The sequence below is a fragment of the Phacochoerus africanus genome, chromosome 8 (assembly GCF_016906955.1).
Source record: "Phacochoerus africanus isolate WHEZ1 chromosome 8, ROS_Pafr_v1, whole genome shotgun sequence".
Classification (NCBI taxonomy): domain Eukaryota; kingdom Metazoa; phylum Chordata; class Mammalia; order Artiodactyla; family Suidae; genus Phacochoerus; species Phacochoerus africanus.
In genome coordinates, this window is record NC_062551.1 from 129,170,324 (window position 1) to 129,194,492 (window position 24,169).

General features: G+C 32.1%; 1 protein-coding gene across 2 annotated transcripts in view; it reads right to left on the reverse strand.

The window, feature by feature from the left end:
• The window catches only part of PRKACB (protein kinase cAMP-activated catalytic subunit beta), a 116,876-nt gene that overhangs the window by 38,821 nt on the left and 53,886 nt on the right, over positions 1-24,169 (reverse strand). For both annotated transcript variants that reach the window (XM_047794245.1, XM_047794244.1), the window contains exons 2-3: positions 4,666-4,727; positions 2,447-2,575 (exon numbers count right to left, since the gene is read on the reverse strand). In XM_047794245.1, the coding sequence (XP_047650201.1) occupies positions 2,447-2,575; positions 4,666-4,727 (191 nt within the window). The remainder of the gene's footprint in view (positions 1-2,446; positions 2,576-4,665; positions 4,728-24,169) is intronic.

Below are 24,169 nucleotides of genomic sequence, written 5' to 3' on the forward strand. Positions count from 1 at the left end.
CATAGATACAGAGAACTCGGAGGGGATGCTGGGGGATGAATGATATAGATAAGGGAGAATTAAAGGATACAGACTTTAGGAGTTTAAGAAAAAAAGTTATAAAATAAATGAGTCACAGGTATAAAATGCACTGCATAGGGATTATGATCAACAATATGATAACTTTGTGTAGTGACAGATGGTTACGACTTAGCATGGTGATCATTTTGTACCATACAGAATTATCAAATCACTACTTGGGCACCTGTAACTAGTTTTATAGGTCAACTGTGTTTCAAACAAAGAAACAAACAAATAAATAAATTTGAATATTTTGTTGTTATACTAGCAATACAAGTATACTAGTCACTTACCCTCTCTGAGATCCAATTACCTCATCAAGACAATCAGGGTAAGAACTAGTTGATCTCTAAGAGCTCCATGCTCAGATTGTACAAATTAGGAGTGCAGAGTTCAAGGATGAGTTGAAGCTTGGATAAGAGTACACAGGGAGAAGGTATAGAAAAAGAAAACAGGAATGGTGGATACTACGGAGATTGAGATTAGCAATCTTTAAAGAGAAGACAGAAGGAAAAAATAGAACAGGAAAAGGCACATGAACAAGAAGAGTCCAGAAAGGAAAGATTATAATCAGAAGAGCATGGGGTTCCAAAAGTCCAGGAACAAGACATTTTCAAGGCAGCAGTCAGTACAGTCATAGGCTCTAAAAAAGTCACATACGATGCGCAAAGAGTTCACTAGATTTGGTGGTAGGTCACTGGATTGCTGATGCATGGAAGTACCATTTCAGTAGAGTAGCAAGAGGTAGAAGTTAATAAGGAGACAGCTGAATTGTTGTGGGTTGAAGAATTAAAAGGAAGTTAGAATTCAAAAGAAGAATTAAAAGAATTCAAAGGAAGAATTCAAAGGGAGTTAGTAATTAAATGAGTTTTTCAAGAAGAGGTTAGAAAAGATGTGAAAGAGGGAAGTTGTCAAAGATGCACAAATGTTTGTATGGGTGTATTTAATTTTAGAGAGACTTAAGCCATCATTCCATCTCACATAAGAGGTTAGTCTTTTTTGTTTTTTTCCTTTTTACGGCTGTACCTGGCTGCACCTGTGGCATATGGAAGTTCCCAGGACAGGGGTTGAATCAAAGCTGGGGCCTACGACACAGCCATAGCAATACTCCATCTGAGCCATATCTGTGACCTACACCATGGCTTATGGAGACTTCAGATTCTTAACCCACTGAGTGGACCTGCATTATCACGCAGAAATATGTCAGGTCCTTAATATGCTGAGCCACGATGGCAACTCCTTAGAGGTTAGTTTCATTCTTTGTTTTAAAGTAGGGGTTGGACAGAAACCTGAGACCAGTCCAATCCTGTGCTGTCCAATATAGCAGCCATTAGCAACATGTGGTTATCGGAACGTGGCTAATTTGAATGGAGATATATTTTAAGTATAAAACATACATCAGATTTCAAAAACTTGGTATTAAAGAATATGAAACATCTCAGCAATTTTTATATTAGTCATATATTACAATATTTTAGATACATTGGGATAAATAAATCTATTATGATTAATTTCAACTACTTTCTACTTTTTAAATATAGGTACCAACAAATTTTAAATGACATATATGACTCATTATACGTCTATTGGTTAGCATTAGTTTACCCACTATCTGTAACTCTGACTACTAGTTCAGTACTTTCCGTCCATATTTTCCTATCTATATTTCAGCAAACCAAAATATCATTCTTAGGAACATAATATCTATAAGATAACAAATCAAGATTTGCCACTTTTTTAAAAATTTTTCCCTCAATTGTGATTACTACACAAATAGAACCTTAATATTTAAAGCATGAATAACCCAGGTAACACCAATACACAAAAAAATGTTTAACATTTATTTTTAAATTAATTTCCTTTAGATATAACTGACACATAACATTATTAGTTTTAGGTTTTACAATGTAATGATTTGATATTTATTATAGTGTGAAGGTTTTCAATTTCTTTCTGCTTTAACTTACATTCTAAATTAAACTCAATCGCCTTCAACAATAGGGCTTTGACTATCAAAATAAGTCATACAATAAAATCACTCAATTTCTGTTACTTCGATCTAAGGATCAAGTAATTGATCCCCGCATTTTTCCACAAAGCAGAATGTAGTAGAGATGCCTGATCTTTACATATAGAATTCAATATTTTGTTAGCAAACATACATATACACATACTATTATGTATAAATACTTACTGAAATGATAATATAATCCATACACTAAAATTATTAACTATGTATATAGTTACAATAGTTAGGAATGCAAATTAAATGCGACAATAACATTACCTGAAGGTGTTAATGGTTAAGTCATTCTATTGCATGTTAACAGTCTAGCTGACAAAACGGAAATTTACCATTCAGGTAAATAACAATGAATACACTAACCTTCTGCTTATCTAAGATCTTCATTGCATAATACTGTTCAGTGGCTTTATGTTTCACCAACATGACTCTTCCAAATGAACCTGTTCCAAGGGTTTTTTTCCTCTCAAAATCCTCCAGCCCGGCATTATTCTACATATACATGAAAAAATAAACTTTAAAATTAGAAATTTTCATAAGAATACTATGATAACTATAATATATTTAGTGGTATATTATCAGAATAATTTATAACTATTTAAAAACAATACAAAGAAAAATAAAAACAATACAAAGAGACTATGAAATTCTATGTTATTGGTTCTATTTTTCCTTTTGAATAAGAAAGGATCTAATATTTGAGAAGAGACTTACATGGCACAACAAAGTACAACAGTTACGTGAGGAAATAAGAACCTCAGCTTATTATAATTATATAATCAGCTTGTTTCATGTTTGCGTAATATTGGACTTCTAGTAAATTAGTTCCGTGTTTTAGTAACTACAATTGACCAGAAGTATACAATCATGGAAGCCACATAGTCTTAGTGTGCTTGCAAAGAATTGTAATAAATAGGTAAGCTGAGGATTAGAGTCCTTTTACTAGAGTTACTGCTGAAGAAAGCACTGTCTTACTTCATTTCTATCCTTATATAAGCTTATAGAACTACATAATAACAGCATGAGAGATCCTAATGGCTTTCTCTCTCTGATTTGATAATAACCCAGTATTACCTAAAAAAGTTACAATAAGGTAAAAAGAGTTCCTCACTCCCACAAAGATAACCAAAAATCAGAGTTCCAGAACAATAATCAGTCTCTTTCTCTCCTTGAATAGATGCTTTGTTATAAGCAAACATCTTTGTTTGGCCTCAACTACAACACAGAAGCAAAGAACTGGAGGCATCAATCTATTGAATTTGTTGCTGCCACAACAAAATGAAAATTACTAGGAACAAATTATGTGCTAAATAGCACCAAGTATTGTTGACCCATTTGTTTAATAGGTTTTCATTAAAAAGGTCTCCATGGAAATCTCAGAAAAAATATTTCCAAAGGGCAGTCTGTACAGTGTTAAGCTTGGGAAAAATGTGATGCAATATGATTCTTTTATAAGTGAGGAATTTGGATAGTTACTGGAATTCACCATAGTTGGACTTAATCTCTTGCATATCAAACTTTGCCTTTGGAGACACATCATAGCTTCTCATTTTTTTCTTTCTTTCCTTCTTTCTTTCTTTTTTTTTTTTTTTAGGGCCACATCCACGGCATATGGAAGTTCCCAGGCTAGAGGTCAAATTGGAGCCTACCCCACAGCCACAGCAATGTAGGATCTGAGCCGGCCTGCAACCCACCCCACAGCTCATGGCAATGCCAGATCCTTAACCCACTGAGCGAGGCCAGGGATCGAACCTGCAATCTCATGGCTCCTAGTCAGATTCGTTTCTGTTGTGCCACAATGGGAACTCCTATAGCTTCTTATTGAATCACAGAGAAAGCGAATAACTCTAAGTTTTTACTTATAAAACTTTTCATTATACTTTAATTCCTTTATCTAATAATTTTATATCGCCATGCGATTCTAGACCAATACAGAAAGAAAAACTCCTTATAATTCTGATTAAGGGGTTAATAGTTAATTTTTGTTTTTATCAACATTAATGAAGTGTTTAATATAGTTCCCAACTAAATAATGTAAATAAACTTCATTAGTAGACAAGAGAATATCTTTCTGTTAGCCATTGCTTTTCATATAAATATGCCACCTTTTTCCACCTCCCATAATGTTTCATGTTAGATAATATCTAACTTTTTGTATTCACTGGAGTAACTATGTTTTCAATTACAGGTCATGCTCTGAATCTTGGTAGTGATGGACTCTTCATAAAAAAACATTTTATTTAGGAATAAATTTTTTTAGTGAAAAAATATCTGGAATAGGATTTCTGTACTAGGAAAAAAGATTTTCAAAATTTAATCTATTAAAGTTTATTAATTATTTATAAAAATAGGTTCAAAAAGAGTTGTGGTTTTTTTTGGCAACTAGATGGTTCTTTTTATATACAGCAGTTTCTAGGTCTTGTTTTAAGATCTGAAGTAGGACTCAAATTCTCGTGTTAAGCTTATATTCATTCATGCTCTTTGAAAACCAAACTTTCTGAAGTAGAAAATTACTTAGGCAAGAATCATAGTTTTATTTAAAGCCAGACTTTTAAATTATAGACAATTTTAATGTTCCTTACCGGAGCAGGATTCTCCCATTTTTTTAAAAAGTCTTCTTTGGCTTTGGCTAGAAACTCTTTCACTGAAAATATATTAAAAAACAAGAATGAATTTCGACTTGTAAGAATATTTGTATTATGTATATAAACATATAACACAGACTTAATTAAGGTTGCCATGAAATGTGTATTCACAACTGTGATAGACTACAGAGCTATTTAGTTTCTCTAAAGAATCAGCAAACATTTTCTCAAGTTTCTAAGAATATCTAATACTGTTCTATATGGAGATCATTTTGATAATTTCAAATCTAGTAATAAAAATACTGTTCCTGAAAACACACCTGAAAGTGAAGAAGAAGCAAATCAATCTAGGTCAAAATACTGACTGTAAATAAATAAGCTAGCGGTGATATTATCAGAGCCTTTAAACAAAAGAACTGAAAACATCTGGATAATGTGAATTTGTTGATTTGTGGAGTTCAAATATAATTGATTTTGATAAAAGACTGTTTTCAGGTATAAGGATTTATATTATTAGATTTGTGTCCTTTCTACTAAAAACAGAGAAGGGAAAAACCACACACTAACACAAAGAGTAGCCACAAAGACTTAAAAACAAAACAGAACAAGCCACAACCAAAAAACCCAAGCAGCTTAAAAATCTCATTCTAAATCTGGAGCAAAACTAAATGCCTGAATGCCTAATTTAAAAAGTAAACTAAAGTAATTCAAAACCAAATATTTATATAGTGATCAATAATAGCCACATAATTTTATAGAGCTGTCGTTTGAAGTTTTAGTTTTGCTAAATATAGAACCATTTAAAAGGATTCCTCCTTTTTATTGTCTTCCCACAAAGTTATTAACAATGACTTCTATTTACAAAACAGCTTTAGGATTTTAAAAACTAATAGGAAAAAAAATTCCAGGGAGATAAAATGGCATTAGCAAAATGCTTGTTACTATAATTAGGTATGAGAGCAAAACCTAACTATACAAGAAGTAATTATTTTGGTCTTTCTTTTTGTTGGGAAAGTTTCCAACATTTCTCTGATATCTGAATCTATAAATAAAGAAGAAAATAGCAGAAAAAAGATTTAAGTAGTGTTGAAATAGTAAAAGGCTAAACAAATGGCACAATGGCATTTACTTCAGAAATAATAAGAATGATCATATTGATAAAAAGACAATATTAAAAGTGGAAGTGAGGGGTTCACAGATAAGATCATCTAATGATACAGTAGTACTAAACTGAGGTGGTTTAAAATATACATTTTAATTTCCTTCTTTATCCCTACTGATGTACCTTTAGCAAAACACTCTTAAATGAGAAAGCTGTTGGGATTTTAAATGCCTTGATATTTCAAAATGGTCATGACAAGCACCAATAGCAAACATTAGTTTTTATGTAACAGGAGTGTGCATTTCTGAAGATACTATTTTATTACTTTATATAAACTGTCACTTGTATTTTGCTGTAAAATACTCTCAAAATATCTATTTTAGAAAATTTGAGAAAAATAATTTTTAAAATTAGAATCTTACCATTGTATGACAGTCTCATTCACCAAAACAATGAATCAAATAATTGCACCTAATTATGCAAATATGATCTAATTCCTCCTGGAGGTGGTTTGGGGGTGGAAAATTATTACATTTTCTTTGAGTTTAGAATGGTTCAAGTCATCCTAATTTTCTAAAAGTTAATGTACTAGTTACAACTAAAGAAGAGTGGTTTTATAAGTAAGATTTGCCTTTGCCTTTTCTTTTTGCATAGAGCAGACATATCTGCACATGGTGCTGACTGGAAATGACAGCTATAAAATAATTAAAAACATAATATATTACTAAATACAAATGCGGCTTTTAAGAAACAACTTGTGATTCCCAAAATATACCTCTGATTTCTTTTGAAAAAATATTTTTAGTTATCTTCTATTTATAGAACTTGCACATCAAGTTGCAGTATAAATTCTCCAGATGCCTGCATGAGTATTGATACTTTGGAGACATGAAAGTGAATCATGAAAAGAAAAAAAATCCCTAACATCCTATTTCAGCTTCTCTTGTCACTTCCTTCTAGTTGGATCTTGAGTGAAGAAAAAAAGTAACTAGTCAAAGGAAGGACTGGCATATCTGCCTGAGATGATAAGTTGAAAGAAAATTTCCTTTTTCCTGCTTGGCGAATGAGCTAAAGGGAATATTTGAGGTACGACTTAATTTCATGCACTAGTAGGATATTCAGGAAAATATTTGAAATACTCTTTGTACAAATAAATATTCTGAGTTTACTGTTAAGTAAGTAAATAACAGTTCTCATAAAGGTTTTACATGAAAATTCTCTGAAATGGTTAAAGATGTTAAATTTTGTAAATTATTTCAACAAATAAAGAGATTCCCTTTTTGAGTAAGGATAAGCATTAATTACAAGGTCATTAAACAGTTCCATGAAGAAAACTCTGTTCCTGAAACACTTTTTATCACTGAAGTATATATATATATACACACACACACACATGACATCTCCAGTTTATATATGCACTATTTAGATGCAAAGATGAACATAACCCTTTGTAAAAATATTAATTAACCAAAGTATATACCTTATTAATGTAAACACCAAAAATAAAATATTCCACAACATTCTGGATTATGAATAACTCTAAAACAATAGGCAATCCAGAACCATATGTAATTTGCTTTTAATTTTACTATTTTTACACAGTGGTGAATTTAACTTTCTAAATGCTTTTCTCTGGCTATTTTAAAAATTTATATCCACTGATGAAAGGTGATGGCAAATAATTAATGAAATGAGTGGTGGCAGAGAGCTGAATTCAAACATTGCAGCACATTTAATCCAGAGTTCCCTATAAAGCATATACTTGAAGTTCTCATTTTTTTTTTCTTGTTGCGTCTAGTATATAAGCCATTGCTTAAATATCTATATTTAAACAAGTTAAACCACTGTGATATGCTGCAACAGCCACAGACTTTGGAGCTTGGCACATGTGAATTATAATACTGGTTCTAATACTTCTTAGTAATCATCAGTAGCTATCTAAAAAAATCTAACAGTGATGAGTAACAAGAATCTAACTGATTAGTAGAAGGAAAATATATCTCAACAAAAGATTTTTCTGCAACTATATTTTGTTCTGTGCTGGTCAATAATGGAGCAAACCAGGTACCAAAAGAAATGAGAAGGACACACCAAAAATTAACTTAATTTCTTCCCAGAATTATAACTTCAATTATATTTATTTTCCAAATAAATTTTCTCTTCAGTTTAAGAAATGAGGATACCAAAGGAATCTATATGTTTACTCAGGGTTGGTTTGTATGAATGAATACCTATCCAGATTCATGAGATAAAGAAAGAAGAATAAAGGGATAATTTTTATGCATCTCCACAAGTACATTAAAAAAAACTTAATTCTTACCACCCTCAAAATATTTTTGAATATATTTATACACAAGATATAGCTAAAAATTAGATTACAGAGTTCATTTTAAACATTAGGAAATTTTATTAAAAATTCAAGAATAGAATATGTTATTCAGATAACTCTAAAATGCGTCACTAATTACAGATAGTAAATTTATTTATTGGGCATTTTTCAGTTCTATGTTAAACTAGATTGCTGCATTTTTATGAAAAAAGCATGTTGTTAATTACGGTATGCCATTATACAATGCTTGAAGGACTTTATCATTCATGTTTTATAAGAAGAGTTTAGAAATCTATTACTATACAGATTAAAACTATTCCAGATGTTGAATTCTCCAGTTTTCTCTGTAATGAGGTAAATGTCACCTCCCTCTTTCACACCTCTTTTACAATAAAAGCACAATTTTATTTAACTTTTATTGAATGGATATCAGAAAACAGGACAGAAACAAACAGAAAATAGAACAAAATAGAATATAAACTCCCTAGGGTAAATATGCAACTAAAATATTAGCTGTTTTATACAAAATTTACAACAGTATATTTTTCTTTCAAAAACCTTTTGTTAACCTGGGTTATCAAATTTAAATGGTGTGTACTAATATTTTCTGCTACCCTGTACAATTCCTACTACTTCACAGCACTATATTTGTTGTTTCTAAAATATCAAACAAGAAATGCAATATAAATCATTTCTATAGATAAAACTCAACATTAATCATTTCCTCCATCAACTAAAATATTTTACTAACAAAATAATTTATAAAAATAAATTTATGATGATCATAACAACTTATAAACAACTAAATAACAAGTTTTAAAGGTAATATTTGTTTTATTAAAAGTAGTTGCCTACCAGAAACTTCTGAAGAGGAGCAAGCTTGTATTCAAAAAATAAACAATAATTAAATGACACTCACAGAAACAATATATTAAGCATGAAACCACCTATATACATTTTCTAAGAAAATTATGTACAGAATAAAACATTAATGTAGAAAAATTATTTAACTGAGCATATTAAGATACAGTATTTTAAAATTACATGATAAGGAAATAAAATCAATAATTACTATTTAGTGTCAAAATAAATACCATTCTAATTTTCCTTAAAACAAAAACTTTAACTCCTCATAGTGATAGCACTAATTTTATATATATATATTCATATATATACATATATATAAATATACATCCTATAACTATTGCGATGCCATTTCTGGACTTCTGTTCTTTATTCAAAACTCTACTGAGGAAAGACATTCTGAATTATAATACTTTAGTGTAATACTTCATTAACACTCTTCTGAGAGACAACTTTCAGTATTTTTACTTCTTTGGTGCTGTTTTACTTCTCAACATTTACGGAGCACTGTTCAACAGAACCAGAAACTGAGCTAGACTCCAGGAACACAACAATGAATAAACATGTCTGCACTATTAAGGAGATGAGAAGCTAAAGAGGAGATAGATGAACCATTATAATGGAATGTGACAAGGACTACAACCAGGTAACTATAAAGTACTGTTGCAGCTCAAAAGAGGAAATTATTGGGTAGTAAGGTAAGGCATAAAAAATGACGCAGCATTTGTGCTGGGCCCTGAAGGACAGAGTTCCTCTGGCAGATAAGGTTGAGAATGAAGATAGGCTGGGATGATCTTGAATACAGGGAATGGAGGAAAGAGCATGGTTTACTCAAGAAATGGCAACAGACCTGAAATAGCTGCAGCATAGGGTATTAGGTGTGCAGCAGCAGTAGGAGGTGAAGGATATAGGCAAGCAAATGCACCATCAGGGATGTAACTGTTTGCCATGGCAATGCTTTTCAATGTGTGGAAAGGAATGGGAGTAGATTGAGTCATTCACAATTGCTATACTCTATTTCTTCTGGGAAGTAAATGGCAAAATTACTTGCTAAAGAAAGAGGGGAGCCAGATAGAGTAAGGAGGGATAGCAGTGGGGGTTAGAGGTCTGAATATTTTAAATCTTGATGGCTATTCACTTAGGAAATAAGAGAGGAGGCTGTTCCTTTAAAATTTTCTATTAGGGAAAGAGCAAGTATAAAGCACTATAAGCAATTGTTTCTTAATAATATCTTTTCTGTAAAAAGCTCAAAAAATTTTTCTTTTTTGTCCTCCCTGAGGCTTATGAAGTTCCTGGGCCAAGGCTCAGATCTGAGCCACGGCTGTGACCTATGCCAAAGTTGCCAAATTGGCGGCAATGCCAGATCCTTAACCCATTGTACCAGGCTGGGAATCGAACCTGTGTCCCAGCACTCCAGAGACACCACCAATCCCATTGTGCCATAGCAGGAGTTTCTAAAAAAATTTTTTTTAACTGAGCAGATTATAATTCATGGGCTCCCAAATCTCTTTGTAACTAATTTCATTTTCATTCTTCACCTAAATGAAAGCATTATTCTATTTAAGTTATTTAGTGTGTATTAGAAAGTCCAAAACAGGATGAGCATGAAAGTAAACTACTATGAAAATACCAAGTTCTATCAACAAATAACCGTACAATCCCTTCCAAAAGCTTTAGGAAGTACAAACCTAGTAGATTGTAAATGTCTGTCTTCTGCCACCTCTACTTCAAACATCCACCTCTTTACAGCTCTGTATTTGTTATTTCTAACTCTCGGGTTAGAAATGTATGTGGTATAATACCCCCCATACATGTTTTTCATACGAATATTTTCAGTAAACCAGTACGAAATATTCTAGTTGCCTCAAAATACCTCATAAAAACCCAACTTATAGCAACAAAGCAACAAAATTATTCTTAAAAAGTGGTTTCCTACCAGATGCTTCTGATGATTTGCGTGCTTGATCAAAAATAAATGAAACAGATTAAATAACACATAAAGTAACATACACACATCAAGTTATTGATCTATATATCTTCATTAAATAGTCACACATAGGAATATAATGAAAAACACATTCAAAAGTGTTTTATATAATGATTATAATTAACTCTTTGTATACATATTTTTTAAATTAGACAAAATCCTACTCTGGAAATGTGCTAATGACATAAATTCTATCCCTTTAATTTGACAAGCAACAGTGTTCACTTTGCTGAAGAGACACTTCATTTGTTTCACCATATTCAGACATGTTCAGTCAAAGCAAATTCACTGTAACCTTTAAAACGATAGTGGGTTAAAAAAAAAAAAACTTCAATTACTACAACTGTATTTGTGCAGTTCAGTGGATGGGACCATGCCTACTTTTGTTTTCCAAGATATTAATTAGGCTTGCACAAAGTCACACATGAATGAGTGGTTGGGAATTTAACAGGCAATAAAGGCTACACTTCCTATTACTGCAAGACTACTTTTCTTTCCTCTCATGATTTATTAATTCTGTATTATATATCTTGGTTACAAGTGAACAGTATAATTGACTTTCACTACACTGTAAAAAAATTTAAAACTTTTGGTGAGACATATATATGTAAATGGTCAAATTATAGAAAGAAATATTAATTTATTTGACAAGTATCTACATGGACAGATGGATACACCGTGAATCCACATAGTGTAACTCATTCACAACTAATCATACATACATGCTTTCTCTTCCACTGGCTCTCTCAGGATGCTACGGACTTTTAGGCCATCCGAGCCATGTTTGATTAAAGATGTTCCCTATAGAGTTTTGTAATAAAACTTAAACTAAATTTATAGTCATAAAACTAATGAACCAGGTGATTTTTTAAACACTCTTTGAAATGCACTTTACTTCCTAAATTGCTAAGGGTTTTACTCAGAGGAATATTACCACAATCATATGCTAAAAATTTTCAATCAGTTCTGAATTCAAATATTGTCTTGTTGCCAGACAGTATAGAGCTAGAAGTGGATCCATAGATAACAGGGTATGCACGTTTTCAACTTAACTAGATAGTAAGTGGCTCAATAAATGGTTGAGCCAGTTTACACTATCGCCATATCCTTCATGACCCATATACTCAGTAAAATATTACTGTTTAATTTTTACTTTCTAATTTTTGGTAATCTAATAAGTATAAATTATATCTTCCTGTTAAAGATTAAACAAATATTTCTCAGTAGAATTCTATAATTTTTTCTTTTACAGGTCTAATTACTCTTTTATTATATTTATTCCTAGGTTCTTTAGAGCTTTGCTTGCTATTGTAAAAGGGAGATTTAAAAAAAAAATGACCATTTGTTGCTGATAGCACATATTTGATATTTACATACTGATCTTACATGGCAGACTCTCTTATTAATTCTAAAATAACATTGGTAGATTCTCTTGAATTTTCTATGTAGACAATCACATATCTGTGAATAATAACAATTTTGTTCCTTCCAACTTTTTCCTGTCTTATGTTGCAGGTTATGACCAATAGCACAATGCTATACAGACACAGAAAATGAGTATCCTATTCCTGTTCCTAACTTCATGGAACATGTTTAACTATTCCTTCCCATACTTTATTTGTAAAGCTAGACTAGAATAAATTAAGGAAATTAAGAACACCTCTTAAATTCTTTGATTTTGTACAAGATTAAAATTTTTGTTCTTTCTGAACTTGATTGCAAAACTGTCTAGTCCTAATTTTGTTATGTTCTGAATAAAGGTTTTAATTACACTTAAATTTTAAATAGGTATAATTCTAATCAGTTCTTTGAAAAGTCTTCTCCATGACTAACCTTTGGCTCTGAGGGTTTTTCATTTTCTGTTTCACTGATTTTTGCTTATGTTTCTAATCATTTTCTTCTTCTTCTTTTGATCAACTATGTGGTACTTTCTCTAACTTTTTTACTTGAATACTTACATCATAAAATGTCTTCTACTTTTCCTAATAAAAGCATTTAAAAATTTGTCTCTAGGAGTTCCCATTGTGGCTCAGAGGCAACAAACCTGACTAGTATCCTTTGTTCTGCTCAGTTGGGTAAGGATCTGGCTTTGCTGTGAGTTGCAGGGTAGGTTCCTTTGTTCTGCTCAGTTGGGTAAGGATCTGGCTTTGCTGTGAGTTGCAGGGTAGGTTGGAGATGGTGTAGGTCCCAGACACAGCTTGGATCTGGTGTTGCTGTGGCACAGGCAGCCAGCTGTAGCTCAGATTCGATCCCTAGCATGGGAACTTCCATACGTCCTGGGTGTGCCCCTAAAATGCAAATAAATAAAAATGAAAATTTGTTTCTAAATCTACTGTTAGCTATACCCCACAAGTTTGGACACATAATTGAATTTTAAATGAGTTATTTGTGTTACCTAAATTTTTTTTAAATCCTCAAATATGACATTTGGGTTTATTTGTTTAATTAGTCTTTTATTACTGAAAGTAAACTTAACTGCTTTGTGGTTGGAGATCACAGCCCTTATATCAATTCTTTTAAAATATTTTGAATATGGGTTCACATAATCAACTTTGTAAGTGTTCTATATACCCTGTATATTCTCCAATTACTGGGTGAGAATTCTTTACATCCACCTATAAATCTTATACAGTTATAATTTTTCCTTTTGAACAGGTTCATTTTGTTTTATATACTTTGAGGCTCTGTGAGAGATGCATACAATTATTTTTCTTATATTTCTTTTTTATATGATTATTAATTTTAAATGGTAGTTTGTATGTGAAAATTCTACTCTCTGACATTCTTGGTGGGGTCTAATCCTGTTGTATCTGCTGAACACCATTTGTTGCAGGGGTGTGTGCATGTATGTGTGTGTTGGGTATCTATTTTGATTTTGGATTGTGAACTCAAAGTTCAGTGGGGCTTTACCTGTGAGAAATCTGTAGGATTTGATTTGAGGATATGTTTTGTATTAGCTTCTGCCTGGCATCTGGTAGATATTGCTAGCCTGAAACTGTTACTATAAGGTATTTTATTTTATTGGTGATTCTTAGACCACACAATTAATACATATTAAAATGTGAAATCTATTGAAGGAAAAGCAATAGATTACAAACTCTCAGGAGAAGCATCCCGCACATATGCACATAAACTCCTCCCCCTTCCCCAGGAATCCAAGCCAAGAAATACAAGCTTCTTTATTCTTTCTGTGTCAGTGGAGATGTTTTATATTTTAATCTATGTTTTCACTGAGGTTATGATCCTCTGAAGATCCTGACTTTATATAGGGGTCTAAGAAATATCAAGTTGAATAGATCAAAATGAAAGCCCTTTGGTCACCAAGGTATGAAAATTTCCTCAGGGTAGTCAAAGTGTGCTCCTCCTAAAAGCTCTAGTTTTCACTTACCACTTGACTTTTTGCACACTGGGGATTTCTATTCTTTTTTTTTTGTCTTTTTATATTCTTATAAGTTCAGTTACTCGTTTAAAGGGATGCTTGCTATATTTTATTCAGTATTTCTATGTGCTATTTTGTCTTTGTTAACTTTTGGTCTAGAAGGATTTTCAAATTACCCAGTCTTCAAGTTTGGGATTTTTTTTTTTTCTTTATAAGACAAACTCTATGTCAAGCTGTAAGATGCAAAGAGACCTGAATGTCTTTGGAATTCATTTTTTTTCATCCTAGTAATTCAAAACTTCCATCAGGATATATTTAGGTACCAGTGTTTTTGTTAATCTTTGTCAAAACACAATTAGCTCTTTCAATGTACACATTTAAGTTTTTCTTCAACTAAGTTTCCCTGAATCATATTTTTTATTATTGCTTCTGTTCTATTAGTCACTGTCTACTCTGAGAGAATGCTATTCATTCAATTTGTAGAGTTTCCTACTTTTATCTAACATAGCTTTTACCTCTTTTTACCCTTGTCCATTTTCTCTATATCCCAGTAGGTTTTATCAAGCTACTTCTTTATATCATTAACTTACATTACTGCAGTGATTAGCTTTCTTTTCATGCTAGTCTCTTGTTCTATCTTCCTATGTTTCACATCTTATTTTGGATAGTTCATATTCACTCAAAGTTTTTAGAGAATTCTACAGAGATGCTATCCATAATTTCTTATTATAAACCCTCCCCTACAAATATTTTCTAAATATAAGGTGATTATCTTCCTCTTGAAGGCTGTGAGCTTATTCTTCATCATAATCTCTTTTACAGGCTCCACATTGTTGCTTTTCTTGTTTATTCACTCATGAACAATGAGAAGCCTTTCAAAACTTTACAAATGCTACACCCCTGCCAAATAAAGTAGATCCTCCCACCTCCTATTTGGGTATGTCAGAATCAAAAATGAGAATGGAGCCAGGACTACAGGGCTCCTTACTGGTAGTAAGCCCACCACAAGAGGAAAGGGCCTTGTATATCTAGAAGAAGAAAAGCCACTTTCTCAGCCTGATTAGACTAACAAGTTCCTGGTTTTCCCACTATTAACTGTTTTAGAATAAGAGTAATCATCAGTGTTGGATCTTCCACTCATCTCTCCCATGGTCTTTCTTAAAACCTCAACTATCAAAGTTAGTAGGGGTAAAACTATTTTTATTTCTTTTCCATGAAGCCAAACTACTCAAAATAAAACAGTTAAATTTTGGCATCTGATCTTCAAACTGATACTGTATATTTCTAGGCAGGTACCCTTCCTTAATTCCAGAACTGATATATTGTTTCCCCAATTTTGAGTTCTTAAATTTTCAATCTAGAAAATACAGATCTAGGAAGGGGAATTAATCAAATACTTTTGCTCAAGTCTGTAACTTTCCTGTAACTCAAAGCATGGCAAATCTCCAGAGATCTGCCCTAACTACAGCTAGATCAATCAGAGGTTTTGTTTGGGATTTTGATATGATGCTCATTACGTACCGATAAGCATATGAAAGAAAAGGAAAGAAAAAAAATCAAAATACACAACAAATGAAAGAAAAATGTTCAAATATGTAAAAAATGGATATGTTTTAATCATTCATCTATTCCATAAGAACTTATGAGCTCATTACGATGGGGCACCAGGGAAACTGCTAGAAATATACAGATGAACAAGGTACTATCTTTGACTTAAGGAGTTCAAAGGTTGGAGACTGGAAACTGACATGCAAACACATAATTTCAGTATAATACAAATAATTGTCTAATTCCTAAGTTTGTTTTGGGAGTACAGAGGAATCATCTAATTCTACAGAGTCAATGATGAAGGCACTGAAAAGTATAGCTGGTTTTCAGAGTTTTATGATAAAAGATATAAATATGGAAAGGTAGCAAGGAATAATACATAGTTCAATATGTCTAGATCAGAATTTTATGAAAGTGATGCAGATAAAACCAGAAAAGCAGGTCACTGATCCTGTATGTTCCACTAAGGAGTTTAACCTTTATCTTAGAGACAATAAGAAGTAACTGAAAGTTTTCATATTGAGTTGCAGTTTTAAAATGGCAGCATGGAAAACAGTCTGCACTGATACAAAACTGAAAGCTGAGACCAGTGAAGCCGTTGCTGCAGTAGGATTGAAAAAATAATATAGAATGACTGATCTAAAAGCATTCTCAAGCGCCAGTGAGAACGGAGAAAATTAAGTGATTTTTTGAGATGTTTAATATAAAATCAATAGAATTCTAATTAATGCCTGAGTGAATGTCTGGGGAGTAATAAGTTAGGAATGACTACAAGGTTTCTGTTATAAGTTCCTGCATTGAGAGTGGGATCATTAACAGTAATCAGAATGAAGGAAAGAGGAACATATTTGATAGGGAAAGAGAAAATTTACTTTAGCACTGAACATTCAGGTGACAACTGAAGATGGAGGCATGGATGAGATCATTCAGAGATAATGCAGTATTAAAAAAGGACCAAAGATAGATTCTCTGAGAAAACTATTCCAGAAAAAGCTAATATTTAACAGGCAAGGAAGGAGAAAATAAACACTAAATAGCTTTTTAACTAGAAAAGTACCACATACACATAAATCTCACATGTATAGCTATAAACTTAGATTAAAAGGTCTAGTGTTTGCTTAAATTTTTACAAATGAAACCACACTTCATTTGAAATTTTCCACATTTTGAAATGGCTATGGCATTTAACCACTTATGAGTAAAATTAGTTGAAATTAGACAATCTTGAAAAAGTCAGAATGTTTACGCTGACTCTATAATTAATTCCTGTGGTAGAAAAAGCAAGGGCAGACCAATATGATCAAGTACATCAAATAATATGTGAATAATCCATGGCTTTCTTGAAAGGAAAAAAAAGGTAATAGAGAAGCAGTAACAATTTTCTTCTGCTAAATCCAGCACATCCAATTGTAAAACCTCTAGAACACTTTCGAAGAGAAAAAAAAAAAACTGTCTGGATTCAGACAATCCAATATTTTAAGTGTAATAATGAAGTATATTCAGTTTTGAAATTCAAGAAATCCTAAGAAATACTAACATGTTGATTTTGTAATATTAGCCCAAATTTAAACACTAGACCGGAAAGATCTAATAGAAAAGTAATAGAATAATAACAATAACAATTCTTAATGTATTGCATGTAAAAATGTTCTTTTAACATCTAATATTGTTCCATAAGCAAACACTTAACAGTGTTGAAGAGGCTTATGTTATACAGTGGCAGGATAAAAAATGTTTATTGGCAATAATGAGATGATATTCAATTACGGGAGAAAAGGTTCATCTGTTTTGAATCCTATCACTATACAGCAAAAATCCAACTCTCAGGTTCTGAATTCCAATTCCAAATCTTTTAAGTATACATGATAGACTGTTATAAGAGAAAAACTATATAACACTTCTCTTAAATATGTACCTGATTCAAAGGTTAACTTGTAAACATCTTCTTTTTCAGTTAAGCAAAAAGATGCAAATGAATTATGCTCTAAGCAAATATTTCTCGCTCTAACAACAGGATATCTATTTTTAGCTGCAGGTTTGGCTTAAAAGTGAACAGCTTTTATCCTATGATAAACTGCAGTATATACTGTAGTATATTTTCTCAAAAAATTTTTTAGAAATTTTAGAAAAATAAATCACATTACAAAAACAAAAAGGAAACTAATAATTACAAAAGTACTTATTCTAACAAATTATTTCCCAAAAAAAATTTCTGAAAAATTTTAGCAAAGCCTCCAAAACCAAAATGTATATGTTTATTTCATCATTAAACCTCTATTTCTCAATGAATTGTAGTTAAAAGAAGCCAATAAATCAATAAAATTTTGGCAACCTCTTATTCAAGATTGAGCATTTTTTTTACATAACCAAAAAGAATCTAACAAACGTTAGTATTTGAATGACAAAGCCAATAAAAGGAAAGGTTAATTATCTTCAGGATCAGAATCACAAAAATTCCTCTTTTACCACAATGGGTCTTTTGCTCAGTAATTTATAACACAATTAATAACAATGTGTCTAATGAATAAAATACATCAAACCATAAAATAGATTAGAAACATTATTGGTATTGACTGTTAATAATGGTATTAATTGTTCACAGTTCTTAATGGATTTAAAAAGCAAATTACTAAAATCCTTAAATACAAAAGCATCAACAGAAAATGTAATTCATTGTAGCTCTGCCTTTACAACTGCTGCTTTAAAAACATTTTTTCCTGTTATAGTTAAATATTTTTAAAAAATATAAAGCTCAGAGTCTCAGAGAGCGTACTCACCACTCATGATGAAAATCAACCTTTCCAAAACATATTGCTCAAAACAACAATCCAACAGCAAAGGGAGTTATGCTAATCTCTAGAGGTAGAAGAACCGATGGTGTAAACACATACACTGGAGCATGCAGCACACAAAAAATGAAGAGCTTTCTTTGTTTTAAAAAGAAAAGCCCCTAGAAGCAAAGCATAACTACACAGTGTGAGATATCACTAGTAAACATCAGATTAACGCCAAAGACATATATAACCAGATTTAATTTCTTTCAAGCAAGTTATCCTAGCCTCCTTCATATACCACTAGAACAACTCAAAATGGCAGGGAGAAAATTTCGAACCAGGATGTATAAGATGTTCTCAATTATATCAGCATGAGTTGTTACCACGGCAACATTAGACCAGAATTATCCGTTCACTTGTAACCAAGGAGTAGCTTTTCTAAAGCTTTAATCAACCAAGACAAAAAAACTGGCTTTTTATTTTAGAGCCACATGATTTTAAGATCACCACATCCCTTAAATATAAGCACTTATCTAACCTTCTTACATCTTTCAAAGATATAAAAGAAAATGCTGTTTTCTTCAAATACTCACACAATCCCATGTTGAACCTGGCAAGGAACAAACAGCAGAATGATTGCGCCTAAACGTCTTTCAATTACACCAGCTCTTACTGCTAGCTGTGGACCTCACTGATATTAAAATGCTGTGTGCTGTTGCTAGTGACTATTGGCGATGAATCTTATTGCCCAGATCGCTGATAGCTTTCATTTTTCATGAGCCAGAAAGCTATACTGCAGCACAAATGTTAACCATTTAAACATTCTGTATTATGGAAGAGACAAAATATACTATATATATGTGTGTGTGTGTATATATATCTTCATTTATAAAGGAGAATTGTAAAACAACTTATTTATAAACTTTCATTAAATTCAGTATTACAGCATCAGATGCCACTTACGTGGTATTCAAAAGAGGGGAGTACACAAAAAAGTTACAATTATTGCTGAAGTATAAAATTCCTTCCATTAAATAGGGTGAAGATGACAGATTGTATAGCAAGGTGGGCAGACTGGATGGTATGGTGAACAACTGTTCTGGTTCCCACAGACCCCAAATTCATGCCAAAATGGTACAAAGAATTTATAGAATTGTTCCTTATTAAGTGGAACTTAAATCAAATGAATACGCCATTTTTAAAGCTGCCAGGTAAGATAGGACTTCCGGTGATGGGAAAATGAGTAAGTCCGTAAATCTTCTCTCCAAGAAACAACCATAAAGCTGGACAAAATTATCAGAAACAATGACTTCACAGTTCTGAAAATCTAGTAATTATAAACAACAAAGTGAGAGGAACTTGTTCATGAAAATCTGCTGAACTCTGCATGAGAAACAGTGGTGTCCATGGTGTTCTTGTTTGGTGCTGTTCCTGTTCCCCTACAGCTCAGTCAATACAGTACATCAGAGTGGGGATGGCCATGACAACCAGGAGCTTTATTGCCAGAGAGGCCAAAACACCCCACACAAATGATACTGTCCATTATACAAGAAAACTGTAGGAAATGGGTAGGAAAAGCAGCCAGCACTGCTAGTCTAAAGTTGCAGCCTTAGTAGAGGTGAGTAGTAGACTAATGGTCTCACAAAAAATTAATACAGAAAATGGAAATGAGAGAGTCAGATAGGGCCTAGATAAGCTCTCCGCCTATTCTGGGTTGATAAGGAAGATATTTCCAAGAGGGCTGAATGGAAATTTAAAGCTGGTACATGGTTGAAAGTTGCCTGAACATTTAATACGCTCCCCAACCCACAAACAGCTCTAATAGCACAGACCAGCTCAAAGGGTCTGAGCACAACCTTTGATTAATTACTGAATAACAAGTAAGCAGACAGATAACACAGGGGATACAGTCCATAGATTAAAGCCAAGAAAGTTTTTGAAACAAAATAAAATGTAAATAAAAATAATCTTCAGGGAAGAAAAAATAATCAGAATGTAGAATTACTACAAAATATTATATAGGAGTTCCTGTTGTGGCTCAGACACCTACAAACCCGACTAGTATTCATGAGGATGTGGGTTCAACCCCTGGCCTCGCTCAGTGGGTTAAGGATGGGGCGTTGTCATGGTGTAGGTTGTAGATGTAGCTTGGATCTGGCATTGCTATGGCTGTGGCCTAGGCCTGCAGTTGCAGGTTCAATTTGACCCCTAGCCTGGGAACTTCCATATGGCCCTAAAAAGCAAAAAAAAAAAAAAAAAAAAAGGACAAAAACATTTTGTAATCTATAGTGAGGAAAAAGACAGAATATATCTCTGAATAGGCCCGGATATAGGATTTAGCAAATAAAAGACTTCAAAACAGCTATTATATCAAGAGAATAAAAAGAGATTGTATTTAAAGAATTAAACAAAAATATGATGGCAGTGCTACAACAAAGAGAATTTCAATATAGAAATAATTCACGATACAAAAATTAGAGACTTGACAAGTACAATAACCCAAACTCTAAAACTCGTTACATAGGCCCAACAGTAGATTGGAAGAGGGCAGAAGATTCAATCAGTGTACTTGAAAATAGATCATTAGAAATCATCCAGTCTGAAGAATACACAGAACAAAAGATAGGAGAAAAACAAACAGAGCCTCAGAAACCTCCAGGATATCAAGGGTATCAACCTATGCGTGATGGGAACTGTAGACAGAGAGAAGAGAGACAAAGGGCAAAAAAAAAAAAAAAAAAAGGTTTGAAGAAATAATGACTGAAATTGCCCCATTTGATGAAAAGCATTAACTTGCATTTCAAAAAGTTCAACCAATGTCAAGTATGATAAGCATAAAGAGACTCATGTTCAAGTTGTTAAAAGACAAAGAAAAAATTTTGAAAGCAGTAAGAGAAAATGGCTAATCATGTACAGGGGGAAAGCAATATGATTAATGATGACTTCTTAATAAAAATAGGAGAGGCCAGAAGGCAGTGGAATAATATATTCAAAGTGCTAAAAGAAAAAAATTTTTCACAATTTTCTATCTGGTAACACTATCCTCCAATAACAAAGGTGAAATAAAGAAATCCCTGGATAGACAACAAATAAGGATATGTGTTACAAGCAGAAATACTTAAAGAAGGTATTCCAGATGAAAGGAAATGACTGGACAATATTGAAATTGATAAAGAGTATTAGAAATGGTAAATATATAAGAAAAAGACTATACAAACAAATATTTATCAGTTTTCTTAATTTCTAAAGAACTTAAAATTGTCTGAAGCAATCACCGTAACACTGAAATTCTGGATTTATGAAAATATAAATGTAACATGAAGATAATAACACAAAGCTGGAGAAGAAATGGAGCTATATTGGATCAAAATAACTATATTTTACTAAAATTAAATCAACCTACACTGGGGTAGATTGTGATAAGATAAAATGCATATTTTAATCTCTAAGTAACTATTAAGAAAATGTCTTTAAAATGTAGTGTAAAAATCAAAGAGAAATGAAAATGACATCCTACAAATATCTGTTTAACACAAAAGAAGAGAGGAACAACAATATAAAAACTCCAAGACATAGAAAATAATAAACAACACAATGGAAGATGTAAATCCAATCGTATCAATAATTACACTGTATGTGAATATAATAAACAGACCAAAAGGCAGAAATCATCAAACAGGATATAAAAGCAAGGTCCAACTATATGCTGTCTACAAGGGCCACACTTTAGATTTTAAGATAAAAATAGGTTACACATAAAAGGAGAGAAAAAGATATAGCATATATAAACAGTAACCATAAGACAAGTGGGGCACTCATATCAATATCAGACAAAATAGACTTAAGAAATATTACTAAAGTAAAAAAGGACATTTCATAATGATAAAAAAGGCCAAAAAGGGAGATTTAACAATTAGAAATGCATATGCACTGAAGAGAAGTGTCTCTAAAACAAAAATAATGGAAGGAGTTAATAAATAATTTAATAACTATAGTTGAGAATTTCAATATTCTTCTTTCAATAATTCAAAGAAAAACTAGACCAGAAATCAGTAGGATACAGAATACTTGAGTAATACCATTAAAATTACATTTATAAAACAGCATCTAATATCAGCAGAACACATTCTTTTCAAGCACATACGGGAATTCTTCATATTAACCATACACTAAGCAATGTAACAAATCTCAAATTAATTTGAAAGGATTGAAAATTCATTCAAAATATAATCTCTGATCACAGCAGAATTAAATTAGGAATCAACAACAGAAGAGAAAGTTTGGAAATCCCAGTATCTGGATTTGGGTTACAAAGAAGTGCCAAGAGAAATTAGAAAATATTTTGAACTGAATGGAAAAAACTTATAAGAAACTGACATTTATGGGATATAGATAATGCATAGCTTAGAGGGAAATTCATGGCCATAAACATCCATATTAGAAAAAAAGAAAGGTCTCAAACCAATAATTTAAGCTTCCATTTTAGGGAATTCAGAATGAAGAACAAATTAAACCAAAATCAAAAGACCATAGCAAAATTCAATGCAATGGAAAATAAAAGCAAAAGAGAAAATGAATGAGGCCAGAAGTCTTACTGATCAACCCAACCTTTTAGCTGATGACCAAAGTTAAGACAAAACAAGACAAAATAAAACAGAGTAGGTAATAATTACCAAAATCAAGAATAAAAAGATGACATCACCACTAATGCAGAGGGATTATAAGAGAATATTATAAACAACTTTATGCAAAATATATAACCTAGATGAAATGGGCAAATTCATAGAAAGACACAAATTACCAAAAGTAACTCATCAATCCGAAGAGGCCTATAAACAATGAAAATACTACATTAGTAATTAAAACTCTTCCCAAGAAAAGCTCATCAGGACTAGATGGCTTCATTGGGGAATTGTATGAAACATTCAAAATATAATACTCACCCTACACAAACATTTTTAGAATACAGAGGAGGATATAAAACTTCCCAGCATATTCTGTGAGACCTGATGCCCAAACTAGTCAAATATTAAAAGAAAATTACACATTAATATCCATTACAATGCAAAAATCTTTCTCAAAATATTAGCAAACCAAATGCAGTAGTATATTAAAAAGATTATATACCAGGACCAGATAGGCTTTATCCCAGGAAGGCGAGATTTTGTTCAACACTGAACAACAATGACTGAAATACACCATATTAATAGAATAAAAGACAAAACCATATAAACATCTCAATATTTGTACCAGGAGCATTCATTCCACAAAATCTAACACCTGTGATAAAACCTTTCAACAAACTAGGATTGAAGGGAACTTCCTTAAGCTGATAAAGGGCATGTGGTTGTATTAAAATTACAAACTTCTGCTCTTCAAGGACATCATTCAAGAAGATAAACAACAGATAAGGAGAAAATATTTGCAAATTAATTATTTGTTAAAGAACTTGTATTCAGAGTATGTAGAGAACTATGTGTAACATTATATATGAACAATATATAGTGGTCTAATATTA